We start from the raw sequence: 20,664 nt of genomic DNA, 5'->3' as shown, positions 1-20,664 counted from the left end.
GCATCACGGCCGTAGATATAGCCACAGTGGGACCTTGAGGAGGGACAGAGAGAGACTTTCCTCCAAACCCAGCTTCTGACTCGTACAGATTGTCTGTGGGTGTGCAAGCATCATACCCCATAGTCTAACCTGGCCTACCTGTCAAGGGGTGCAAAGCAAGCGCCAGGCAGGACCACAGACTGGAACTGTAAGACCTTAGTCCTCTAGTTCTTATCAACTCTGTGACCCAGATAGAGAGTCGGGGGAGGGAGGGCAGAGCTGGGCTTGCTTTTCCCTCAGAGATCTAAGGACTCAACAGTCACAGCAGGCTTCTGTTAGTTCCTTGTCTTAAGGGACAGATTGCATGGGAGTGTGACCTGATTCCTGGGAGAGAGAGGCAGACAGAGGGTGTTTAAAAAAAGACAGGGGCCGGGCGGTGGTGGTGCACGCCTTTAATCCCAGCACTTGGGAGGCAGAGGCAGGTGGATCTCTGTGAGTTCGAGGCCAGCCTGGTCTACAAGAGCTAGTTCCAGGACAGGCTCCAAAACCACAGAGAAACCCTGTCTCGAAAAACAAAACAAAAATAAAAAATAAAAAAAATAAAAATAAAAAGACAGGGTCTCTACTACACAGTTCCGCTGTCCTGAAGCTCTATGTGGACCAGGCTGGCCTCGAACTTACAGAGACCCTCCTGCCTCCCGAGTGCTGGGATTAAAGGTGTGAGCCACCATACCCGACACATCCAGGCCTTATAAACTGCTGGGTCAGCCCCAGGACCCCATTGTCAGCTCCTCTACGGGGTGGAGTTGGGGGGATGGCCCTTCCAGATTGCCCCTATGGGAAGCCCAGAGTTGATAACCACCTCTCCTGTTCAGGGGACTAGCAGAGCCTGGCTATTAGACGTGTCCTAACTGTTAAGGATCATTCAGTGTTTAAGACCCCAGGATGAAAGAGGGTCTAGCGAGAGACTGAGATACCAGAAAAACAGCTCTAGAGTAGAGTGCTTGCCTAGCATGCCTGAGGCCCGGGATTTGATCCTCAGTAACACTGGCGCATGTGCACAAGCACATACACCCCGCCACATGACTTCTGACCAAGCTATGTAACGTTCAATATTCAGAACACCAAGGATGAAGAGAGGACCAAAAATTATCGTGAATGACTCGAAATGGCTTTTAGGAGCGATAGCATGAACTAAAATATAATGGAGAAATACCTTAAGAATTCACGCTCTAAGCCGGGCGGTGGTGGCGCACGCCTTTAATCCCAGCACTCGGGAGGCAGAGGCAGGTGAATCTCTGTGAGTTCGAGGCCAGCCTGGTCTACAAGAGTTAGTTCCAGGACAACTTCTAAAGCTACAGAGAAATCCTGTCTCGAAAAACCAAAAAAAAAAAAAAAAAAAAGAATTCACGCTCTAGAGGTAGAGAAGTGGGCTAGTGGTTAAAACACTGGCAGCTCTTCCAGAGGTCCTGAGTTCAAATCCCAGCAACCACATGGTAGCTCACAACCATCTATAATGGGATCTGGTGCCCTCTATACATAATAAATAAATCTAAAATAACTCTAAAAATATTTGCACACATACTCTCTCTCGTGTGAGTGTGTGTGTATAGGAATGGAAATCGGGACAGTCTCCTGAGATTGGCTTTCTCCTGCCCTGTTGGGATGGGGTCTCTGTGTCTCTTCTCCAGTGTTCTCCTGTCGTGCCTATGGCTCGTCACCTGGTGAGCTGCCAAGACATCCTCCTGTCTCTGCCCCCAATCTCCTAGGAACACTGGAATGGCAGGTGTGTGCCACCAGATGCAGCTTTTACACAGGTGAAGGGCTTCAGGCTTGTGCAGTTAGCGCATTTACTCCCTGGTTCAAATTCTTTTTAAAAAGAAACAGAGCTAGAAAGACAGGTGGCTGCTGTCACCCCAGCACTCGGAAGGATGAGACAGGAGGATCACCATGAGCTTCAAAGCCACCCTGACTTACAATGTGAGAACCTGTCTAAATAAGTAAGTAAAATAAAACAGGAAGAGAGAAGCTGGGTGACAGCGCACACCTTTAATCACAGCCCTTGGGAGGCAGAGGCGGGGGGGGGGGGGGGCGGGGGGGGGAGGCTGTCTGAGTTCAAGGCCAAACTGGTCTACAGAGTTCCAGGACAACTAGGACTGTTATGCAAAGAAACCCTGTCTTGAACCCCCTTCAAAAGAAAAGAAGGAAAGAGAGAGAGAGAGAGAGAGAGAGAGAGAGAAAGTGGGCGCTATTTCCCCAATGACAGCTCTCCCGCTGAGGACCTTGTCAAACGCTAATCTCAATCCCTTCCCCCGTCCCTGGTTCCTATGAAATTGCTGATCCTGTGTGGCTGATCCTGACCTGCAAAGGGTGGCAGCGTCACACGATTTCTGCTTACGCCTTCAACACTTGAACAAACCTAGAAATGGGAAGTGTTAAACGGCAAAGATAAATCAAGAGTCCTTTCTCTCCTGGGTCTGCCCTATCCAGCTCGGTCTTGACTTTGCTCCCACCCTGCTTCCCCCCAGCTCAGGGTGCTGAGCAGGCAACACAGACTGAGGGGCTTTCGGGTCACCTGATCAGCTGGAGTGCTGAGGAGGACATGCTGTAACTCAGTTTATCCCTAAGTGAGGTCACTTTAGGATCCTCACAGTTCACCCCCAAAACAAGAGCCCAGGGACCAGCAAACCTCCCCCACACCCTCCCCACACAGCTCCCTCCTCCCCACACCGGCCACAGAAGCAGGACACACGCACCCGTTCCATGTTTATTTTCAGAAAGTGATGAAAGCAAAGAAACACATCCAGACACCACTCTCCCTACAATAAATAGCCTCCCCGTCCCAAAGAAACCAAAAAGAGAAAAGCGTGTGTACACTCCAGTTCAGAGTGACCTCGCTTGCTGAAATGTGCGCCCCTCTGGCCCCTTTCTCTGCACCCACTCTCTTGTCTCCTCTCAGGTGGGCCCCGTCCACCCCAAATCACCCCTGAGTCCTCTCCCTATTCCTGTTTGGCTGGCTGTTATAAAAATCCACGGATCTTTCCTCTGGGTCAAGAGATTAACACAGAGGAGAGACTAACAGTTCAAAATTCCTCCGCAGGAGAAGGGCTATGTCTCCAGGCCTGGCCTCTCTCCTGACCCTTCTGTCAGAAGCCATGAAGTCCCTCTGGGTCCCAAACTTTCTGGAGTCCATTCTCCACGGAACCATCGGTCAGAAGCAGCACCAGGTACATGACTGTGGTTCGGGCAGAGGAAAGGGCAGGGGACACTCCAGTCACTTTTCCTTGTGGGCCAGGAAGTAAGTGTGAAGCCCAGAATCCTTCTTGCCCTTCTCCTTCCCCGACCAATCACTACACCGGGAAAGGACGACTCGGGGCTTCTCTGTCCTGTGTCTGTTTTCTAAATTAGTTGGCGCCCTCCAACCCAGAGACATCTTCTCAGTTGGGAAAGTAGTTATAAAACTGGCCGTCGGTTTCCTTGTCAAAAGGAGAAGGGGCCCCAGCAGGAGAGGAGCTGTCGCCACTAGAAGGATAAGGGGATATCCGCCTCCTCTTAGACTCTCCTTCGCCTAGTCCGGAGTCGCTGGGCTCCTGCCGGAGAGCGGTGACCTCAGTCCACAGCGAGGGGGAGCCCTGCTCGTCTGGCACCCGTCCCTCTGAGGATCCCAGGCTAGGGTCCATGGTCAGAGTTCGCATGGGGCGGAACCAGCCAGCTGGACTCATCTTGGGAGGGTACTGAGGGGCCACAGGCCAGCCAGCTCCGGGTGCCAGGACTTCTTGGCCACGGTAGTAGGGCACGGTGGGCCCAGAGGCAGAGGGCAGGAATGTGGGCTTCATGCTCACTGCTCGGAACTCGGCTTCATAACTGTGTTCCCGAGATGTCCCCAGCCAGTAAGGCTGTGAGACCATATCCTTGGGTTGGCCAGGAAGGTCGGGGTAGAAACGGGTGGGAACGGGATACTGGTTAGATAGAAGAGGTGAGTAGGGGTCTCCTCCGAGCAGTTGACAGTTGGGTCCGGGTGGGGAGGGAACACTGGTGTCAACAGATGCATACATGCTGAAAAACAAAGCAAAACAGAAAATGAGAAAAAAAAGACACAAGTATGTCTCTTCCTTCCTGTTTCTCCCTCCTTGGCCTGCTTAACCCCCTCCCCAGATCCCCAAAACAGAGACAGGACATGTTGACCACTGATCCACAGTCCCATCTCAGAGAGACCAAAGACGAGTTTCCGCCAGGACGCTTACGACTCAAAGTTCTCCCGGAATCCTTTGGCGAAGGGGTTATTGTCGATTTTCAGCTGAGTGATCTGGAGAAAGGGGAATAGAGTTGCCTGAGTCTGAGGCTCAGGGACGCCAGCTCCCCAACCTCAACAAGAAGGCCTGTCCTGCCCCCTAGCAAATGCCTGTCCCCAGGCCCCTTTGGCCCCAAGCCTCACCTCGGCATTCTGGTAAGCAGTCACCGCAATGAACTGGGTCTCTTGGAAAGTAAAGATGTGTGCGTTAGAAGCATTGCAGCCGGCATCGGACTCCCCGTCATTCACCTCCACGATGTGCAGCCGGGGCTGGTACTTATGCAGAGACTGCAGGACAATCATCTGGAGAGGGAGCCAGGTGGTGGCGGGGTCACCGAGGAGCTGCAAGTTTCCTCCTGACCCCACTATGGGCTCATCACTGCATCCGTTCCCCCACCAGTGACGACCAGTCCTACTCCTGCCGTCACCATCTTGCCACCATGCAACTTCTCTTAAGCCTTCCAGCTTCTCTTTGAGGGCACCTAGTGTGGCCTCTTAGGAAATCTTATGAAATCGTGTAGAATCCTTCCTGATCCTCCATGTCAGTGAGATCAAGGTATTAGCATAGAGGTCATATGTGCACGTGGGCGCCTGTGTGTTTGTATGTGTGCCAGCATAGCTGGAGGCCAGGGAACAACCTCAGGCACCATCCACTTTTTTGAGACAGGGTCTCTCACAAGCTTGGAACTCACCAAGAAGGTCAGTGAGTCCTAGGGACCTACCCATTTCTGCCTCCCCAGTGGGTCATATCATTATAGCCAGCTTTTCTTTTCTTTTCTTTTCTTTCTTTCTTTCTTTCTTTCTTTTTGTTTGTTTAACATGGAGGTGTTCTCGGGATGAGACTCTGGTCCTTGTTTTTTCAAGGCAAATGTTTTACCAACTGACCCCAGCTAAGTTTTAAAAATCAGGATTGAGTGTCGGGCAGTGGTGGTGCACGCCTTTAATTCCAGCACTAGGGAGGCAGAGGCAGGCGGATCTCTGAGTTCAAGGCCAACCTGGTCTACAGAGTGAGTTCCAGGACAGACAGGGCTTTACACAGAAATCCTGTCTCAGGAAAAACAAAAACAAAACCTGAATTGGAGCTGTGAAGACGGCTTGGCAGGCAAAGGGTCTTGCTGCCAAGTTTGGTAACCTGAGTTTGATCCCTGGGATCCGTGTGATGGAAGAACAGAACGAACTCCAGCCAAGTTGTCCTCCGACCACCACAAACACAACATAGTGCATGTACGCCCCCACAACCAAATAAATAAATGTGTTGAACGAAACAAAACAAAACAAAAAACTCAATTGTCCAATGTAAGGATACTTTGTATCCATTCCCTGGGACACTGGAACCCAACAAGGTTACAAATCACGACCTAGTGAAAAAGCCTCCAGGCTGGTTTGACCTGTGCTGGGCTGAGAGAGAGCCCTGCCCGAGATCCAGCGTTCTCCCACTTCATTGTCTTCTCAAGGTGGGCAGCAAAGAGTTCAGAGAGGAAGTCAAGGGGCTGGGGCTTAAAGTAGCTCAATTAATAGGATGATTGGTTAGCATGCAACCCCTCTCTGGGTGCAATGTCCAGAGCCACGTAAACCAGGCATGGTGGTCCATGACTGAAATCTCAGCACTCAGGAGCTGGGACGGAAGGTCAAGGTCATCCTTGGCTATGCAGGGAGGAGAGGGGAGGAGAGCAGAGCAGAGCAGAGGAGAGGGGACTCCAACAGTGCAGAGGGGCTCTTAGGTAGTGTCAGGGGGAGAAGGTCTCAGACGCAGCGGGAGGTGGGGCTGACTGTCCTACCTGGGTCACATTGTTGGACGCCCCCTTGTTGTTGGTGAGTTTTAGTTTTCCAAATGAAACTTCCTGGCGCATCCAGTGGGCTCCGGTGTTGGGGGAGTCTGGGTGGACGTATAAACGGTTTCCTGTGGACAGTTAACCTTATTGCCAAGTAGCCCTTGAACAGACCATAGAGATGTGGGGTTTTGCCTATTCTGAGAGGAATGTAAGGAAGATGCAGGGGAGGGGACAGGCAGGTTGGACGGGGCAAATGAGGACAAAGGATTGAGCTGAGTGACCTCTGCAGAATTGGAGAAAAGGTGACAACCAAAGGGAGGTTGAGGTGGCGCATAGGATACAGAACTCAAACTTTCACATCGGGGCAAGAGCTTGAATAATCCACCAGGGGGCGCCAGTCTGGGAGAAAAAGCATGCCCACCGCTCAGAAAGGGGGTCGTACCTGGCATGCTGCCTTCTGCCTTTCCACACTGCACCCACTTGCCACTCTGGTACCGCCAATGGTGCTGGTCTACCAAGACCACATCCACAAACATCCTGTAATGGCTTGTGGGCTCCAGTCCAGCCACAGTGAAAGAGAGGAATGGGAACATTCGCCTGCGGAGAACAGAGAAGCCGCAGGTCGATTAGGGCAGTGGTCAGTAGTCACCTGTGTGCTCGCGGTGTGCTGCAGCCAGCCTCCACCTGTTCACAAGAGCCAATGGCAAGTGTACCACAAGCTGGGTTGGAGACATGACTGCAAATTCATTTGTAGGACTGGAGAAATGGCACAGCAGGTAAGAGCACGCACTGCTTTGCCTGAGAGTCAGAGTTCAGGTCTCAGCATCCACATCAGGCAGCTTACAGTGGCCTTTAACTCCAGACCCAAGGCGACCCAATGTCTCTGGCTTCCACAGATGCCTGCATGCACAGGCACACACTTAGACACACACAGAGGAGCACACGGAGACACACACAGGCTCACATACACACAGAGGCACGTGCAGGCTCTCTCACACACAGAAGTGCATACACACACACACACAGAGGCACGTGCAGGTTCACACATACACACACGGATTATTAAAAATAAATCTTTTTTAAAAAAATAAATTGTGGGGGGCTGGAGAGATGGCTCAGTGGTTAAAAGCATTGCCTGCTCTTCCAAAGGTCATGAGTTCAATTCCCAGCAACCACATGGTGGCTCACAGCCGTCTGTAATGAGGTTTGGTGCCCTCTTCTGGCCTGCAGACACACACAGACAGAATATTGTATACATAATAAATAAATAATTTAAAAATAAATAAATAAATTGTGCTAGCCGGGTATGGTGGCACACATCTTTAATCCCAGTACTTGGGAGGCAGAGGCAGAAGAATCTCTGAGTTACAGCCAGGGCTGCAAAAAGAAACCCTGTCTCGAAAATCAAAATAAAATAAAATTTAAAACCGTACAAACGTAACAATTAAATACATCCTACTAAGAGCCAAGGCATCCAGTACTCAAGAGTCTCTTTCCCTTGTTTTCCTCTGCTGTACTGTGGTCTGAGCTGGAGCCGATTTGGGGCTGTTGTGTGAGGTGGTAGAGGAACTGACAATGGCTACTGTGCATCTCCCCCAGCTCTTGTTCAGCCCCATCGTGCTGGCAGCTCGGATACAGCGCAGTCCCAGGTACACCACGGGAATCAGCAGACGCTCAAATCAGTGCCTGTCTTTTGGCAGAGCTAGTGATTCTTGATGCATGCCCGACAAGCACTCTGCCACTAAGCTGCATCCCAGCCTGCAGACTTTTGAAAATGCTTTCCTCTCAGATCAGCTACTAGATATTTATCTGGAAACCACCATCTCTAACACTCGTGTGCTTCCTGTGTGGGCCAAAGGCACCAGCCAATGCTCCAAAGGTAGTTCCCAGAAGGGTTATGCCTCGGTCCCACCTTCTCCACAGTGACTCCTCCACTCTGCAGCGTGTTCCTGCTATGCTCCTTGAGCATCCCTCCCTGCCCTACACCTCTACAGAATGGTCTGCCCCATGCCTGGCCCTTCAGAAGCTCAGCGAACACCCTAGGTGACCAGAAGCATCTAATCGTCCTCATGCTTAAAGTCTTGGGTCCTAGCAAAAGAAAAGTGAGTGGGTTGGATGCTGCATTATCCCCTCATTCTGGAGTGAGAGTCAGAAGAGGAAGCCCTCTCCTGCGATGGCCTTCCCACCACTTCCACCATCTCTGCCCCTATTATCACGATCACTACAGCCACCACCTCCACACCACAGCCACATCGCTCTCACCGCTATCTCCACCATCACTGCAGCCACCGTCTTCTCCATTACAGCCTCCAGCGTTGCTACAGTCCCCACCTCCACAGCCATCATCGCTACCATTGCCGCCCCGTGATTACAGCCACTGTCCCTCTGACCGTCACCTGATCTCCACCATCAGCACACCACCACCTCCACCATCAACACAGTGACCACCTCCACCATCAACACACCACCACCTCCACCATCAACACACCACCACCTCCACCATCAACACAGTCACCACCTCCACCATCAACACAGTCACCACCTCCACCATCAACACAGCCACCACCTCCACCATCAACACACCACCACCTCCACCATCAACACACCACCACCTCCACCATCAACACACCACCACCTCCACCATCAACACACCACCACCTCCACCATCAACACACCACCACCTCCACCATCAACACACCACCACCTCCACCATCAACACAGTCACCACCTCCACCATCAACACAGTCACCACCTCCACCATCAACACAGCCACCACCTCCACCATCAACACAGTCACCACCTCCACCATCAACACAGCCACCACCTCCACCATCAACACAGTCACCACCTCCACCATCAACACACCACCACCTCCACCATCAACACACCACCACCTCCACCATCAACACAGTCACCACCTCCACCATCAACACAGCCACCACCTCCACCATCAACACAGTCACCACCTCCACCATCAACACAGTCACCACCTCCACCATCAACACAGTCACCACCTCCACCATCAGCACACCACCACCTCCACCATCAATCAGTACAGCCACCACCTCCACCATCAACACACCACCACCTCCACCATCAATCAGTACAGCCACCACCTCCACCATCAACACACCACCACCTCCACCATCAACACACCACCACCTCCACCATCAACACACCACCACCTCCACCATCTCCATCACTCCAGCCATCTCCACCATCACGATCACTACCACCCTCACTGGCTGTGACACAGCTATGGCCACCGCCTTCTTGTCTGCCATCACAAGACCTACTGCTTTCAGCCTCACCACCACTACCCCTGGCCACCCATCGCCACAACCAGCCTGTCTCCAACCACTCCCACTGCCATCTCTCCCATGCATCTCAGCAGCAGCCTTCAGGGTCACAGCCACCACTAGCAGCTTTAGAGCCATCACAAGTTCCCAAAACTGAGCTCTTTCTTCATACCCCAGCAGGGAGAGTGGCTTTGTAGGGATTGCAGAGGCAAATCCTCATTGGATGTCCCTTCCACTCCCACATCCCTCCTCCCAGGGGGCCATGTAGGATAGGAAAGCACAGGTCTCTCGGGTAAGAAACCTATCTACCAGACGAGCCTTGAACTCACAGTATAGCTAAGGATGACTTTGAACTTCTGGTCTACCTGCTTCAGCTTCCAAAGTGCTGGGATTACAGGTGTGCACCATTATACACAGTTTGTGTAGCGCTAGGAATCCATCCAAGACAGTGAATTCTATCAGCTTAGCTACATCCCTAGCCCAAGAAGTAAGTATTGAAAAACTGGGTGGGGAGAATATTTAATATTTTCTTTTTTTTTCTTTTGGATTTTTTTTTGTTGTTGTTGTTGTTGCTTTGGTTTTGATTTTTTGAGACAGGGTTTCTTTGTAGCTTTGGAGTCTGTCCTGGAACTCATTCTATAGACCAGGCTGATCTCAGACTCACAGAGATCCGCCTGCCTCTGCCTCCCGAGTGCTGGGATTAAAGGGGTGTGCCACCACCACCGGGTCAGATCACAGTTTCTGAGCTGCAGAGATGACTCGGGGTGGTGAAGAGCACTTCCTGCTCTTCCAGAGGATGCAGGTTTGGTTCCCAACACCACATCGGGCAGCTCACAAGTGTTTGCCACTGTGGTTCCCAGGCGCTCAACAGCCCCGGTCTACCTGCAAACGGTACATAAACTCTGGAAAGCTAACATATATGTAAATAAAGAGAAATGAGTTCGAGGCCAGCCTGGTCTACAGAATAAAGTCCAGGACAATCAGGACTACACAGAGAAACCCTGTCTCAAAAAAAAATATTTAATTATTAAAAAAATAGGGAGCAGAGTGTGGTAGCACTTATCTTTATTTTATTTTATTGAAACAGGCTTTCTCTGTGTAGCTCTGGCTGTCCTAGAACTCACTCTGTAGCCCGGGCTGGCCTCAGGCTCACAAATTCTACCTGTCATGCCCGGCTTGGCACTTGACTTTAATCTTAGCAATTGGAAGGCAAAGGCAGGTGCATGCCTGTGAGTCTGAGGCCAGTCTGGTCTACATATGGAGTGCTAAGACACCCAGCTCTATAATAGAAAGACCCTGTTTTAAAAGGGGTAGGGGTCCTGGAGAAATGGTTCATCAGGTAAGAGCACTAGCTGCTTTTCTAGACAACCTAGATTTAATTTTCAGCACCCACATGATGGCCCACAACCAGTAAGACCAGTTTCAAGGGATCCAATACTCTCTTGTTGGCCTCAGCAGGCATTAGGCATGCACGAGGTACACATTTATACATGCTGACGTAACAGCCATACACATAATATGTAATATAATATAATATAATATATGTCAGACTTGGGTGGCACACAGATTTAATCTCAGCACTCAGTAGGCAGAGGCAGGCAGATCTCCCTGTGAATTTGAGGCCAGCCTGGTCTACAGAGTGAGTTCCAGGACAGCCAGGGCTACATAGAGAGATTCTTTTCGAGAAAGGAAGTAATGGAAGGAGGAAGAAAAGAATGGAGGGGGATCTGGCAGTGGTGGGCATGCCTTTAATCCCAGCACTAGGGAGGGGGCCAGCCTGGGCTACAAGAGCTAGTTCCAGGACAGGCGCCAAAGCTACAGAGAAACCCTGTCTCAAAAAACAAAAACAAAAAAACAAAAAATAAATAAAACAAAGAAGGGAGGGGGAGAGAAGAAGGGAAGGAGAGAGAGATAGGGAGAGGATGATCAACACACATGTACACAGCTATACGTGTAACTATACCACACACACACACGGCTAAGATTACCGGTAGAACCCCAAAATAACTCCCTGATTTACATGTCAATTTGCTGGGAAGAAAACAGTAGTGGAGATGGACCTGGTACCACACTCCCCTCTGTGAAGCTACTTACCACAACCCTTTCAGAGGGGACAGAGTCATGACCCTATAACTCTGTGCTTCCCCAAGGGCTAACTCATCTAGGGATGATTTGAAGGATCATGGGACATGGCTGGGGACATAGTGAGTTCCAGGCCAGTCAAGGCTACACAGTGAGACCCTGTTTCCAGAAACAAACGATGACCTGTTTCACACATCGACCGACTTTCTGGAGGGCTGACTGGCTGCGTCTTCCTTGACGCAGGTAACAGTTCTGCATTCCTTTTATTTTTTTTAATAATCTGTTTTTATTTTAAGTGCATTGGTGTTTTGCCTGTATATATTTCTGTGTGAGGGTGTCAGATCACCTGGCACTGGAGTTACAGACACAAGTGTGACCTGCCATGTGGAGGCTGGGAATTGAACCCGGGTCTTCTGGAAGAAACAACTAGTACTCTTAACCGCTGAGCCACCTCTCTGGCCGCCAGCTCTGCACTTCTGTGTAGCCATCTGCAAGTGATCTTGTGAATCCTAGTCCACGAGTCCAGACATGGGAGGAGGAGGAAGAGGCCGAGATGCCCGAGAGCATTGTGCATTCTGTAAGTATAAGACATTGCCAAAATATTTCCTGAGGTGACGTCAGGAATTGGGTTGGGGAGAACAGTTTCCCAAGAGCTGCCTCAGCATTGGAAGGTAAAAATATTGTTTAACTTATTTATTGGAGAGGGCTTGGCACACTGGGGAGAATGGCTTGTGGGCGCTGGTTCTCTCTACCATTTGTGGGTTTCAGGTATTGAACTCAGGTCCTCAGCCTTGGTAGCAAGCAGCTTTATCCACTGAGTCATCTCGCTAGCTTGATATCATCCATTTTGTGAACATTCTGTTATAACGGCAAACTATTCTGTTTATTTTTTTGAGAAAGGGTCTTAGTATGTAGCCCAGAGTAGCTTTGAACTTATGATCTTCCTGTGTCTGAGTGCTGTGACTTGCAGGATCACATATTTGCACCATGGGCATGCCCAGATCTTAAAATAAGTGTTTGGTTTTGTTTTAAGATCTGAAAAGTTGATCTGGAATGTGACTTACTATAAGAGTGTCTGCCTAGCATTCATGGGTTCAATATAGCACCACCAAGAACAAAAACTCAGGGACTGGAGAAATGACTCAGCAGTTAAAAGCATTTGGTCTTGCAGAAGAGCTGGGTTCAATTCCTAGCACCCACATGATGGCTCACAACTATCTGTAACTCCAATTTCAACATCCTCTCCTAATCTTCGAGGGTACCAGCCATGCACATGGTGCATAGACATACAAACATGTTAGGGAAACACTCTCGCACATACATAAATGACAAAAAGAACCTACAAGGTTAGTGGCCTGTAATGGCCCATGCCTACAATGCCAGCACTTAGGAGGCCGAGGAAGGCAGTATACATGTTCAAGGGCCAGGCAGCCTGGACACAGACAGCTCCAGGCTAACTACAGAGTGAGCCTCTCTCTCAAAAATAAAATAAAGCCAGGTGGTGATGGTGCACACAGGAGGCAGAGGTAGAAGGTCTGTGAGTTTGATGCCAGCCTGGTCTATAGAGTGAGTTCCAGAACAGTCAGAGTTGTTACACGGAGAAACCCTGTTTCAAAAACCAAATAAATAAATAAATTAATAATAATAGAAGTAAAAGTTTGGAGAGATGGCTCAGTGGTTAAGGATATTTTCTGTTTCTACGGGGTACCAGGGTACCTGCATGAGCTCATAACGGCCTGTAATTCCAGTTCCAGGAGCTCTGACTGCCAACCTCCATAGGTTCCTCACACACGTAGTCTACAGACACACACACAAACACACATTAAAAATTAAAATAAATACTTAAAAAGTAAAATAATAAGCGAAAACATCCATTAAAAGTTGTGAGAGTTGTGAGTACGAGAAAGGAAAATAACGGTGGCAGCGGCACTGCCTCACACGAAGCCAAAATTGCTTTCGCCGCCACCCTAGCTTCACAGAAGCACATGTACTTACCAACCGAGCTACTTAACAGCTCTCCCCAGTGATCTTAATTATAATAATCAACCAATCATACTCAGAAAAGTGGGGATTACCAGCAATTAATATCCACCCACACGCCCACGGAGACCCGACCTCTCCTCCCTGCGGAGGCTATCTGCCGTCTGCCACTATTTGTGTTTACCACCATTCACAGCACACCCTGCACACAGGAACTCTGGCACGGCCGGGACGCGGCATTCCCAGGTTGCCCCATCTCCAAAATACACAAACGGGGACCCCAGAGTCTCTATTTATTTATTTATTTTGGTTTTTTGAGGCAGGGTTTTGCTGTAGTTTTTTAGAGCCTGTCCTGGAACTAGCTCTTGTAGACCAGGCTGGCCTTGAACTCACAGAGATCCACCTGCCTCTGCCTCCCGAGTGCTGGGATTAAAGGTGTGCATCACCACCGCCAAGCTTATTTTTTATTTTTAAATATTACAGTTAGCAATGGTGGCACATGCCTCTAGTACCAGTACTCAGGAGGCAGAGACAGACAGGTCTCTGAGTTCAAGCCAGCCTGGTCTACAACAGCTAGTTCCAGGACAGCTAGGGCTGTTACACAGAGAAACCCTGTCTCGAAAAACTAAAAAGAAAGAAAGAAAGAAAGAAAGAAGGAAGAAAAGAAGACGCATGGGCACATAGAGGTCAGAGGACAACTTGCAGGAGTCAGTGCTCTCCTTCCATGTGGGTTCAGGGATCTGTACTCAGGGCCTCAGGATTGAAGGGAAGCTCCGCTACCCCTGGGCTATCTCTCTGCCCACTCCAGACACTTCTTATTCTCGGTTTCCCTCTCTGAGCCCCACCTGAGTCGCCTTCCTCAGTCACCGCACTCAAAAGCCTCACCGCTACAGATCCACAGCAGTAGGTGGGTCTGGGGTGGGTGGGAGAGGAAGGACCAAGGACAGACTGAGTCAGCCCAGCCAGGACGAAGGGCTGAGGGGCTGTGGGCAGGTCTGAGATGGAAGAATTTTTCAAAAAGAAAGAAGGTCTGTGGGTGCTAGGGTAGTGACTTGCAGGTCATTGGAACCCACAGAGGGACAGGCCAGCCTGCCAAAGGGGGAGGACAGAAAGGAAGCTGCTCTGGGACACAAACTCGACAGCAAGAGGAAACAACCCTGGAGCTTCCAGATCACCGGAGCTCAAGCTGAGAAGAGGCAAAGGCCGCGGGCGTTTGGCAGGGCTGAGTTTTGATGGTGATGTCTCCTGTCTCCTTCCCACATGGAGCCCCTGGGTCCTGACTCAAGAGAAGACATCAGAGGAAATGATGAGAAGCCACTGCTCCCCTCCCACAGGGTCTCCATGTCATGCAATGTGGCCTTAGGAGATGCAAGCAGAGTCTTAGGAAACACTCAAAGGCATTTAGGGATTTCTTTTTCAGGTTTGCTGATGGAATTTATTTATTTATTTATTTATTTATTTATTTTTGTGTGTGTGTGTGCGTGCACATGTATGTGTACATGTGCATGTCCGGGTAGAAGTCAGAGGACAATCTAAGGTGGCGTTCTTCAGGCCCTGACATTCAGTCATTTATTTACTTCTTTCTTTTCTTTTTCTTTTTGTTGTTGTTGTTTTGTTTTGTTTTTGTTTTTTCAAGACAGGGTTTCTCTGTGTAGCCCTGGCTGTCCTGGAACTTGATTTGTAGAGCAGGCTGGCCTCGAACTCACAGAATTGTAGCACGAATAATAAAAACCCAGAGAGAGATATTAGGGTTCAAACTGAAGGATCAGAGAAGCAAAGCAGCCAATCACTAGAGAGCTCTTGCCTCTATAAAATCTTTAGACTGAAAAAAGAGCGAATTTCTGTTTCATCCTGCATTAAATTCCTCTCTGTTGGTGAGATTAAAGGTGTGCACCACCACCACCCGGCCTCTATGGTTTGTAGACCCGGCTGGCCTCAAACTCACAGAGAACAGCCTGCCTATGCCTCTAGAATGCCGGGATTAAAGACATGTGCCACCATGTCTAGCTCCTTCCTATTTATTTCAGTACAGGGTTTTTCACTGCCCTAAACCTCTCTGATTAGTCTAGGCTGACTGGCCAGCAAGCCCCAGGGATTACAAACACCACCACACCTGGCTAACTGGCTAGGTTTTTTTGGGTGGTGGTGGTGTTTGTTTGTCTGTTTTTTTTTTTCCATAACAGGGAGGGCTTCTTTGTGTACCTGTGGTTGTTCTGGAACTCACTCTGTAGACCAGGGTAGCCTCAAGCTCATAGAGATCCGCCTGCCTCTGCCTCCTGAGTGCTGGGATTAAAGGCGTGTACTGCCACCACTGCCACCACCACCTGGCTGATTGGCAATTTTATTTTCTTTTTTGTTATTGTTTCTGTTTCTTGAGACAGGATTTCTCTGGGTAGTATTGGCTGACCTAGAATTTACTATGTAGACCTGGCTTCAAAAATCAGAGATCCACCGCCTGCCTCTGCCTCGCAAGTGTCTAGATTACAGGCGTGTGCCACAGCGCCTAGCTAACGTTTTTAGCATGGGTTCTGGGGCTCACACTCGGGTCCTCATGCTTCACCAGCACTTCATGCTTTAAACAGTCTCTCCAGTCCTGTTCTCTCTCTCTCTCCTTCTCTTTTTGCAGATGGTGGTGGCGGTGGACAGTACCCATGTGCCACGGTACATGTCTGGAGATCAGCTGACCACTTGCGTGAGAAAGTTCTCTCCTTCAATCATGCGGGTCCTGGGAATCAAACTGGGCACTCAGTGTCTTTTCCCACTAAGGCATTCTGGCAACCGTTTTTTAAGTTCCATTTTCTCTTTCTGTCTTTCTCCTTCCTTTTCTTTCTTTTTTTTTAAAAATATTTATTTATTTACTTATTATGTATACAATATTCTGTCTGCGTGTATGTCTGCAGGCCAGAAGAGGACACCAGACCTCATTACAGATGGTTGTGAGCCACCATGTGGTTGCCGGAACTGAACTCAGGACCTTTGGAAGAGCAGGCAATACTCTTAACCACTGAGCCATCTCTCCAGCCCCTTCTTTTTTTTTTTTTTTTTTTTTTTTGGTTTTTCGAGACAGGGTTTCTCTGTGGCTTTGGAGCCTGTCCTGGAACTAGCTTGGTAGACCAGGCTGGTCTCGAACTCACAGAGATCTGCCTGCCTCTGCCTCCCGAGTGCTGGGATTAAAGGCGTGCGCCACCATCGCCCGGCTTCCAGCCCCTTTTTTTCTTTTTTTCATGACAGGGTTCCTCTGTGTAGGTTTGGAGCCTGGAACTCGCTCTGTAGACCAGGCTGGCCTCAAACTCACAGAGATCCATCTGCCTCTTCCTCCCAAGTGCTGGGATTAAAGGCATGCGCCACCACCACCGGCTTAAATTCCATTTTCAAACCAAGCATGGTTTCAGCACACACTTCTAATCTCAACATTTGAGAAGCTGAATCTGGTGGGTTGAGAATTCCAGCCAACGTGGGTTACATGAAGTAAGACCTTGTCTCAACCAATCAACAAAAATCCACTTTTAGAGGAACATAAAGATTTGAAGCAGGAAGATCACCAATTTCAGGTTAATTTTGATTGCATGGCAAGATCCTAGCTCAAAATAACCACAACATGGTGCGTGCCGTTAATGGCAACAGTCCAGGCCAGCTGAGCCAATATAGTGAGACCGCTCAAAAGCCAATCAAACAAACAAAATAATCACAGCAACAAAGAAAAAGACCAGCCCAATACTGAAGATTTTTGAAGCTAAGCCTGCTATATATAATTTAATTTAATTTAGTTTTGTTTTTGAGATAGGTTTTCTCAGTGTAACAGTACTGTCTTTCCTGGAACTTGATTTGTAGACCATTCTGGCCTCGAACTCACAGAGATCTACCTGCCTACTGAATTCAGGGATTAAAGGCGTGCGCCACCACGCCCAGCTTTCTACTTTTATATAGTAAGATCTGTCATGAGAAGCAGTTGGTTGTGCCTCAGTGGTGAACTGTGCTGCAGAGCACACACAAGGCCCTGGGTTAAACTTTCAGCACTGAAAGAAAAGTAAATTAATTTTGGTTCTTTGAGACAGCCTGTCAACCAGACAGGGTGGCACACACCCATAATACTAGCACTGGAGAGGCAGAGGTAAAAAGATCTGGAGTTCAAAGGAAGCCTTTGCTACACAGCAGAGAGGAAGAAAGAAATTAAAAAACAAACAAACAAACAAACAAAAACCCTCACTGTGTTGCACAGACTAGTTTCCACGTATGGGTGCCACCATATATGCAGACCAAAGCCGTCCTAAGACATGCGTCTAGCAAACTCTAGGCCCCGGGTTCCAGTCGCAGCACTAAAACAGAAAGGGGGAGAAAGGAAAAGAAGACATCCAAAAGGGAGGTAACGAAAGTGGTCAAGTGAAAATTCTGCAGTAGGAACACACAGGAGAGGAGGCCGTGGGAGTCCAGTGTTTCCGTTGGAGTGTACCCCTCCAAACGCCTCCCCTAACAGCCCACAGACAGACAGGCCCCAGCCCAGCCATCACTGATGTTCTGGCTGATGCCGACTGCCCCGTCCCATCAGACTGGAGGAGCTGAGGCCTGGCAGCACAGTGAGAAGACCTGACCAGGCCGCAGGATGAGAAGCTCCCTCCCGCTCCTGGCACACTACAAAGCACAGAGTTAGAGGTCACACCTAGACCGTTATTGACAGAGTGTAAGCCTCTGGTTATCCCCACGACTCGGTGTGCGTGAATATGAAACGGAGAGAATGCCTGGCCTACCTAACCCACTGTGAAATAATAGAAGTGAAAGCACCCAGGGAGCCACCACGAAAGGCCCTCAGACAGTGTAGGGAGTGGAGAAAGAGTAGACAGGTACTGTCTGAGCCCTAGCCCAGCTTCGCCGGCTGTGGTACCTTGGAAGAGTCCCTGGCAGTCTCTGGGCTTGTTTCCCTGTCTGTGCAGTACAAGACAGGAGTGTCAAGTTCTAGGAACCTGGCCAGTACCTGGAGCCATCCAGAGAGAGAGGCTGGCGGAGCAGAGAATCCTCAGAAGGCTTTGGAAGAAGGATTCAGCAGCTCAAAACCATTTGCAGTTGGCAGCTAGGTCCCTCCATCCGCCACAGACATCATGTGGAGGGAAGATCCTCTGGTAATGCCACCTTGGGACCCAGACAGAAACCAGAAACCCTTGGGTTTCTGTCTCCCCTCATAGAACCTCTGCCTTTGCAATCTCTCCTTTACCTCCGCAGTCTCCATCTTGACACCCCACATCCTAACTCAAAATCCAGAGTCCTGGCCGCTCCCCACTGAGAAGGGCAGGTGCCTCTTCTCCTAAAACACAGGGGATTCACGGGGGTGTTGCATACTAAATGACCCCTCACAAACTGCAAGTTTCTCTTTCTTTCTTCAGCAAAGAGACTCCATCCTCCATCCGGAAGCAGCAGGCTGAGCTGCAAACCCTACCACTAATGCAACAGCCCAGGGGAGTCCTCCATCTTCTAGCAGGCTGGACTGGTGACTAGCTGGGTAAATAGCTGGGTAAGGAAGTGGGCACATTTTTAGGGACCAGCCTCAAAGGCACAGTTCGGGACTGGACACCAGCTGGGACTGATTCTGAGCTTGGCTTGTTCAGGCACTGGGCATTTTTATCTTCATTAGTTTTACTGTCCCTCACCTCTACACAGCACACACACACACACACACACACACACACACACACACACACACACATCTCTCCCGCTCTCTCTCCCCCCAGATATATGATATCAAAGTAAGACCGGAAAAGAAACTTGGCGACCGCTTCTCCATGTCACCAAATCCCAGTCTGCCCCGCCACCCCCATACACCAAAGCTACCCTGAGCGTGGCAACAGTAAAGGCAGGGACGCTGAGATCCCAAAAGATTCTGCCCCAACACTTCAGTTTCCCACACACAGGGACTGAGAGAGGGCCAGCTTCTGTCAGGCCCAGAATATACTCTAACCCGGCTCTGACCTCAGACTGAGGCAAGGAGAAAGGCTGGGACTCTCCGGCCAACCCTTGGTGAAGCGAGAGTCACCCTTTCCTCTGCACCAAAGTAACTTCTAACTGCGCCCACACCATCATCTCTGTCCTTTTTTGATCTCTGACTGTTGGTGTGACATAGCCTAGGCTTCCGCGGCTCTACAGAGCTTGCGGTGTCCTCCCTGCTGTCCTGCTTCCCCGTCTCCTAAGACTGAAGCTCAGACTGCAGCACGAAGACAAGACTCAGCAACGTGCAGCTTCAGAATTAGAAAGAAAGAAAGAAAGACCAAAGAGGAAAGTCCTTGTTCCGGCGGGCCACCGAGGCCAGACCCTCGCCGGCTCCGCCCTGCGAGCTCGCAGCGCTCGGCGCGCGCCACACTCACCGTCCTTGCTTAGTGATGATCATCTCTGTTTGGTGCTGGTTGAACTTGGACCACAACAGGTGGTTGCTGAGCGCGACTCTCAGCTTTCCCGACACTTCCAGCCCCGCGGGCAATGCATAGTCCTCGCGCGGCCCTGGGTAGAGCCCGGCGCGCGGATCCGGGGCAGCGTAGCCATCCCCTGGCGGGTAGCCCTCGGCACCCGCGGGCGGCGGGAAGGGCTCGCTCGGCCCGGGGAAGCCGGCCGCCTGGGCCCGGGGCGGATAGCCGTAGGAGCCGAGGAAGCGGCCCGGCGCGGCAGGCACCAGGGCGCCCCCAGAGTAGGGCGTCCCTAGACTGCCACCTGCACGGCGATCGGTCAGGTCCTGTGTGCCCGGCTCCGGATAGAAGAAGCGATGCTGCTGGTCCACTCCGGGCCCCCGGCCCTCGTCACTCGGCATCGGCTCGGTGCCGGTCAGCATGTCTCCGCAGCCCGGCTCCACGATGCCCATCCGCAGCGGGCTGGGCGCCTTCCCGCAGCCGTCGAGGAGGCCCGCGGGTCGTGGGGGGCAGGGGAGACGGGGGCGGGGTCCGGGGAAGAGTGGAACACCACCCGAGCTGGGGTTGGGACGTCTGGCCCCTGAGCGTGCGTTGGGGAGGCGCGCAGCTGCTCCGGGGCTCCCTCTCCAGCGGGCCGCTGTCACTAGCGGCGCGGCGGCCTTTGAGGTGGCTTTATGAAGCTCCTTGGGTCCCCTCACCCCGCCACTTCGGCCCCGCCCCGCCCCGCCCCCTCGTGGCGAATACAGCGAGAATTCGCTTTTGGTGAGGACTGAAGCCCCCCCCCCCCCCCGTAGTGGGGACAAGTAAGTCTCCGTGCGCCCTAAATCTGGGAGAGTCAACCTGCCACCTGAAACTCGAGACGTTTCTCTCCCCCA

General features: G+C 50.7%; 1 protein-coding gene across 1 annotated transcript; it reads right to left on the bottom strand.

Annotated features, from left to right (window-relative positions):
• Window positions 1-2,830: 2,830 nt before the first annotated feature.
• Window positions 2,831-20,271, bottom strand: Tbx21 (T-box transcription factor 21). The gene is made up of 6 exons (XM_041665612.1): window positions 19,754-20,271; window positions 6,485-6,639; window positions 6,049-6,170; window positions 4,415-4,573; window positions 4,224-4,285; window positions 2,831-4,035 (listed from the first exon to the last, which is right to left on the bottom strand). Exons 1-6 carry the CDS (start codon window positions 20,239-20,241, stop codon window positions 3,417-3,419), a joined length of 1,605 nt encoding a protein of 534 aa, XP_041521546.1. The 5' UTR covers window positions 20,242-20,271; the 3' UTR covers window positions 2,831-3,416.
• Between the last annotated feature and the right edge of the window lie 393 nt (window positions 20,272-20,664).

This window comes from Microtus oregoni, unplaced genomic scaffold, assembly GCF_018167655.1.
Source record: "Microtus oregoni isolate MIOR12 unplaced genomic scaffold, Mior012 000015F_ref0000493, whole genome shotgun sequence".
In the NCBI taxonomy this organism is placed as follows: Eukaryota; Metazoa; Chordata; class Mammalia; order Rodentia; family Cricetidae; genus Microtus; species Microtus oregoni.
The sequence above is the reverse complement of the archived record's forward strand: the minus strand, read 5'-3'. Positions and strand labels throughout refer to the sequence as shown.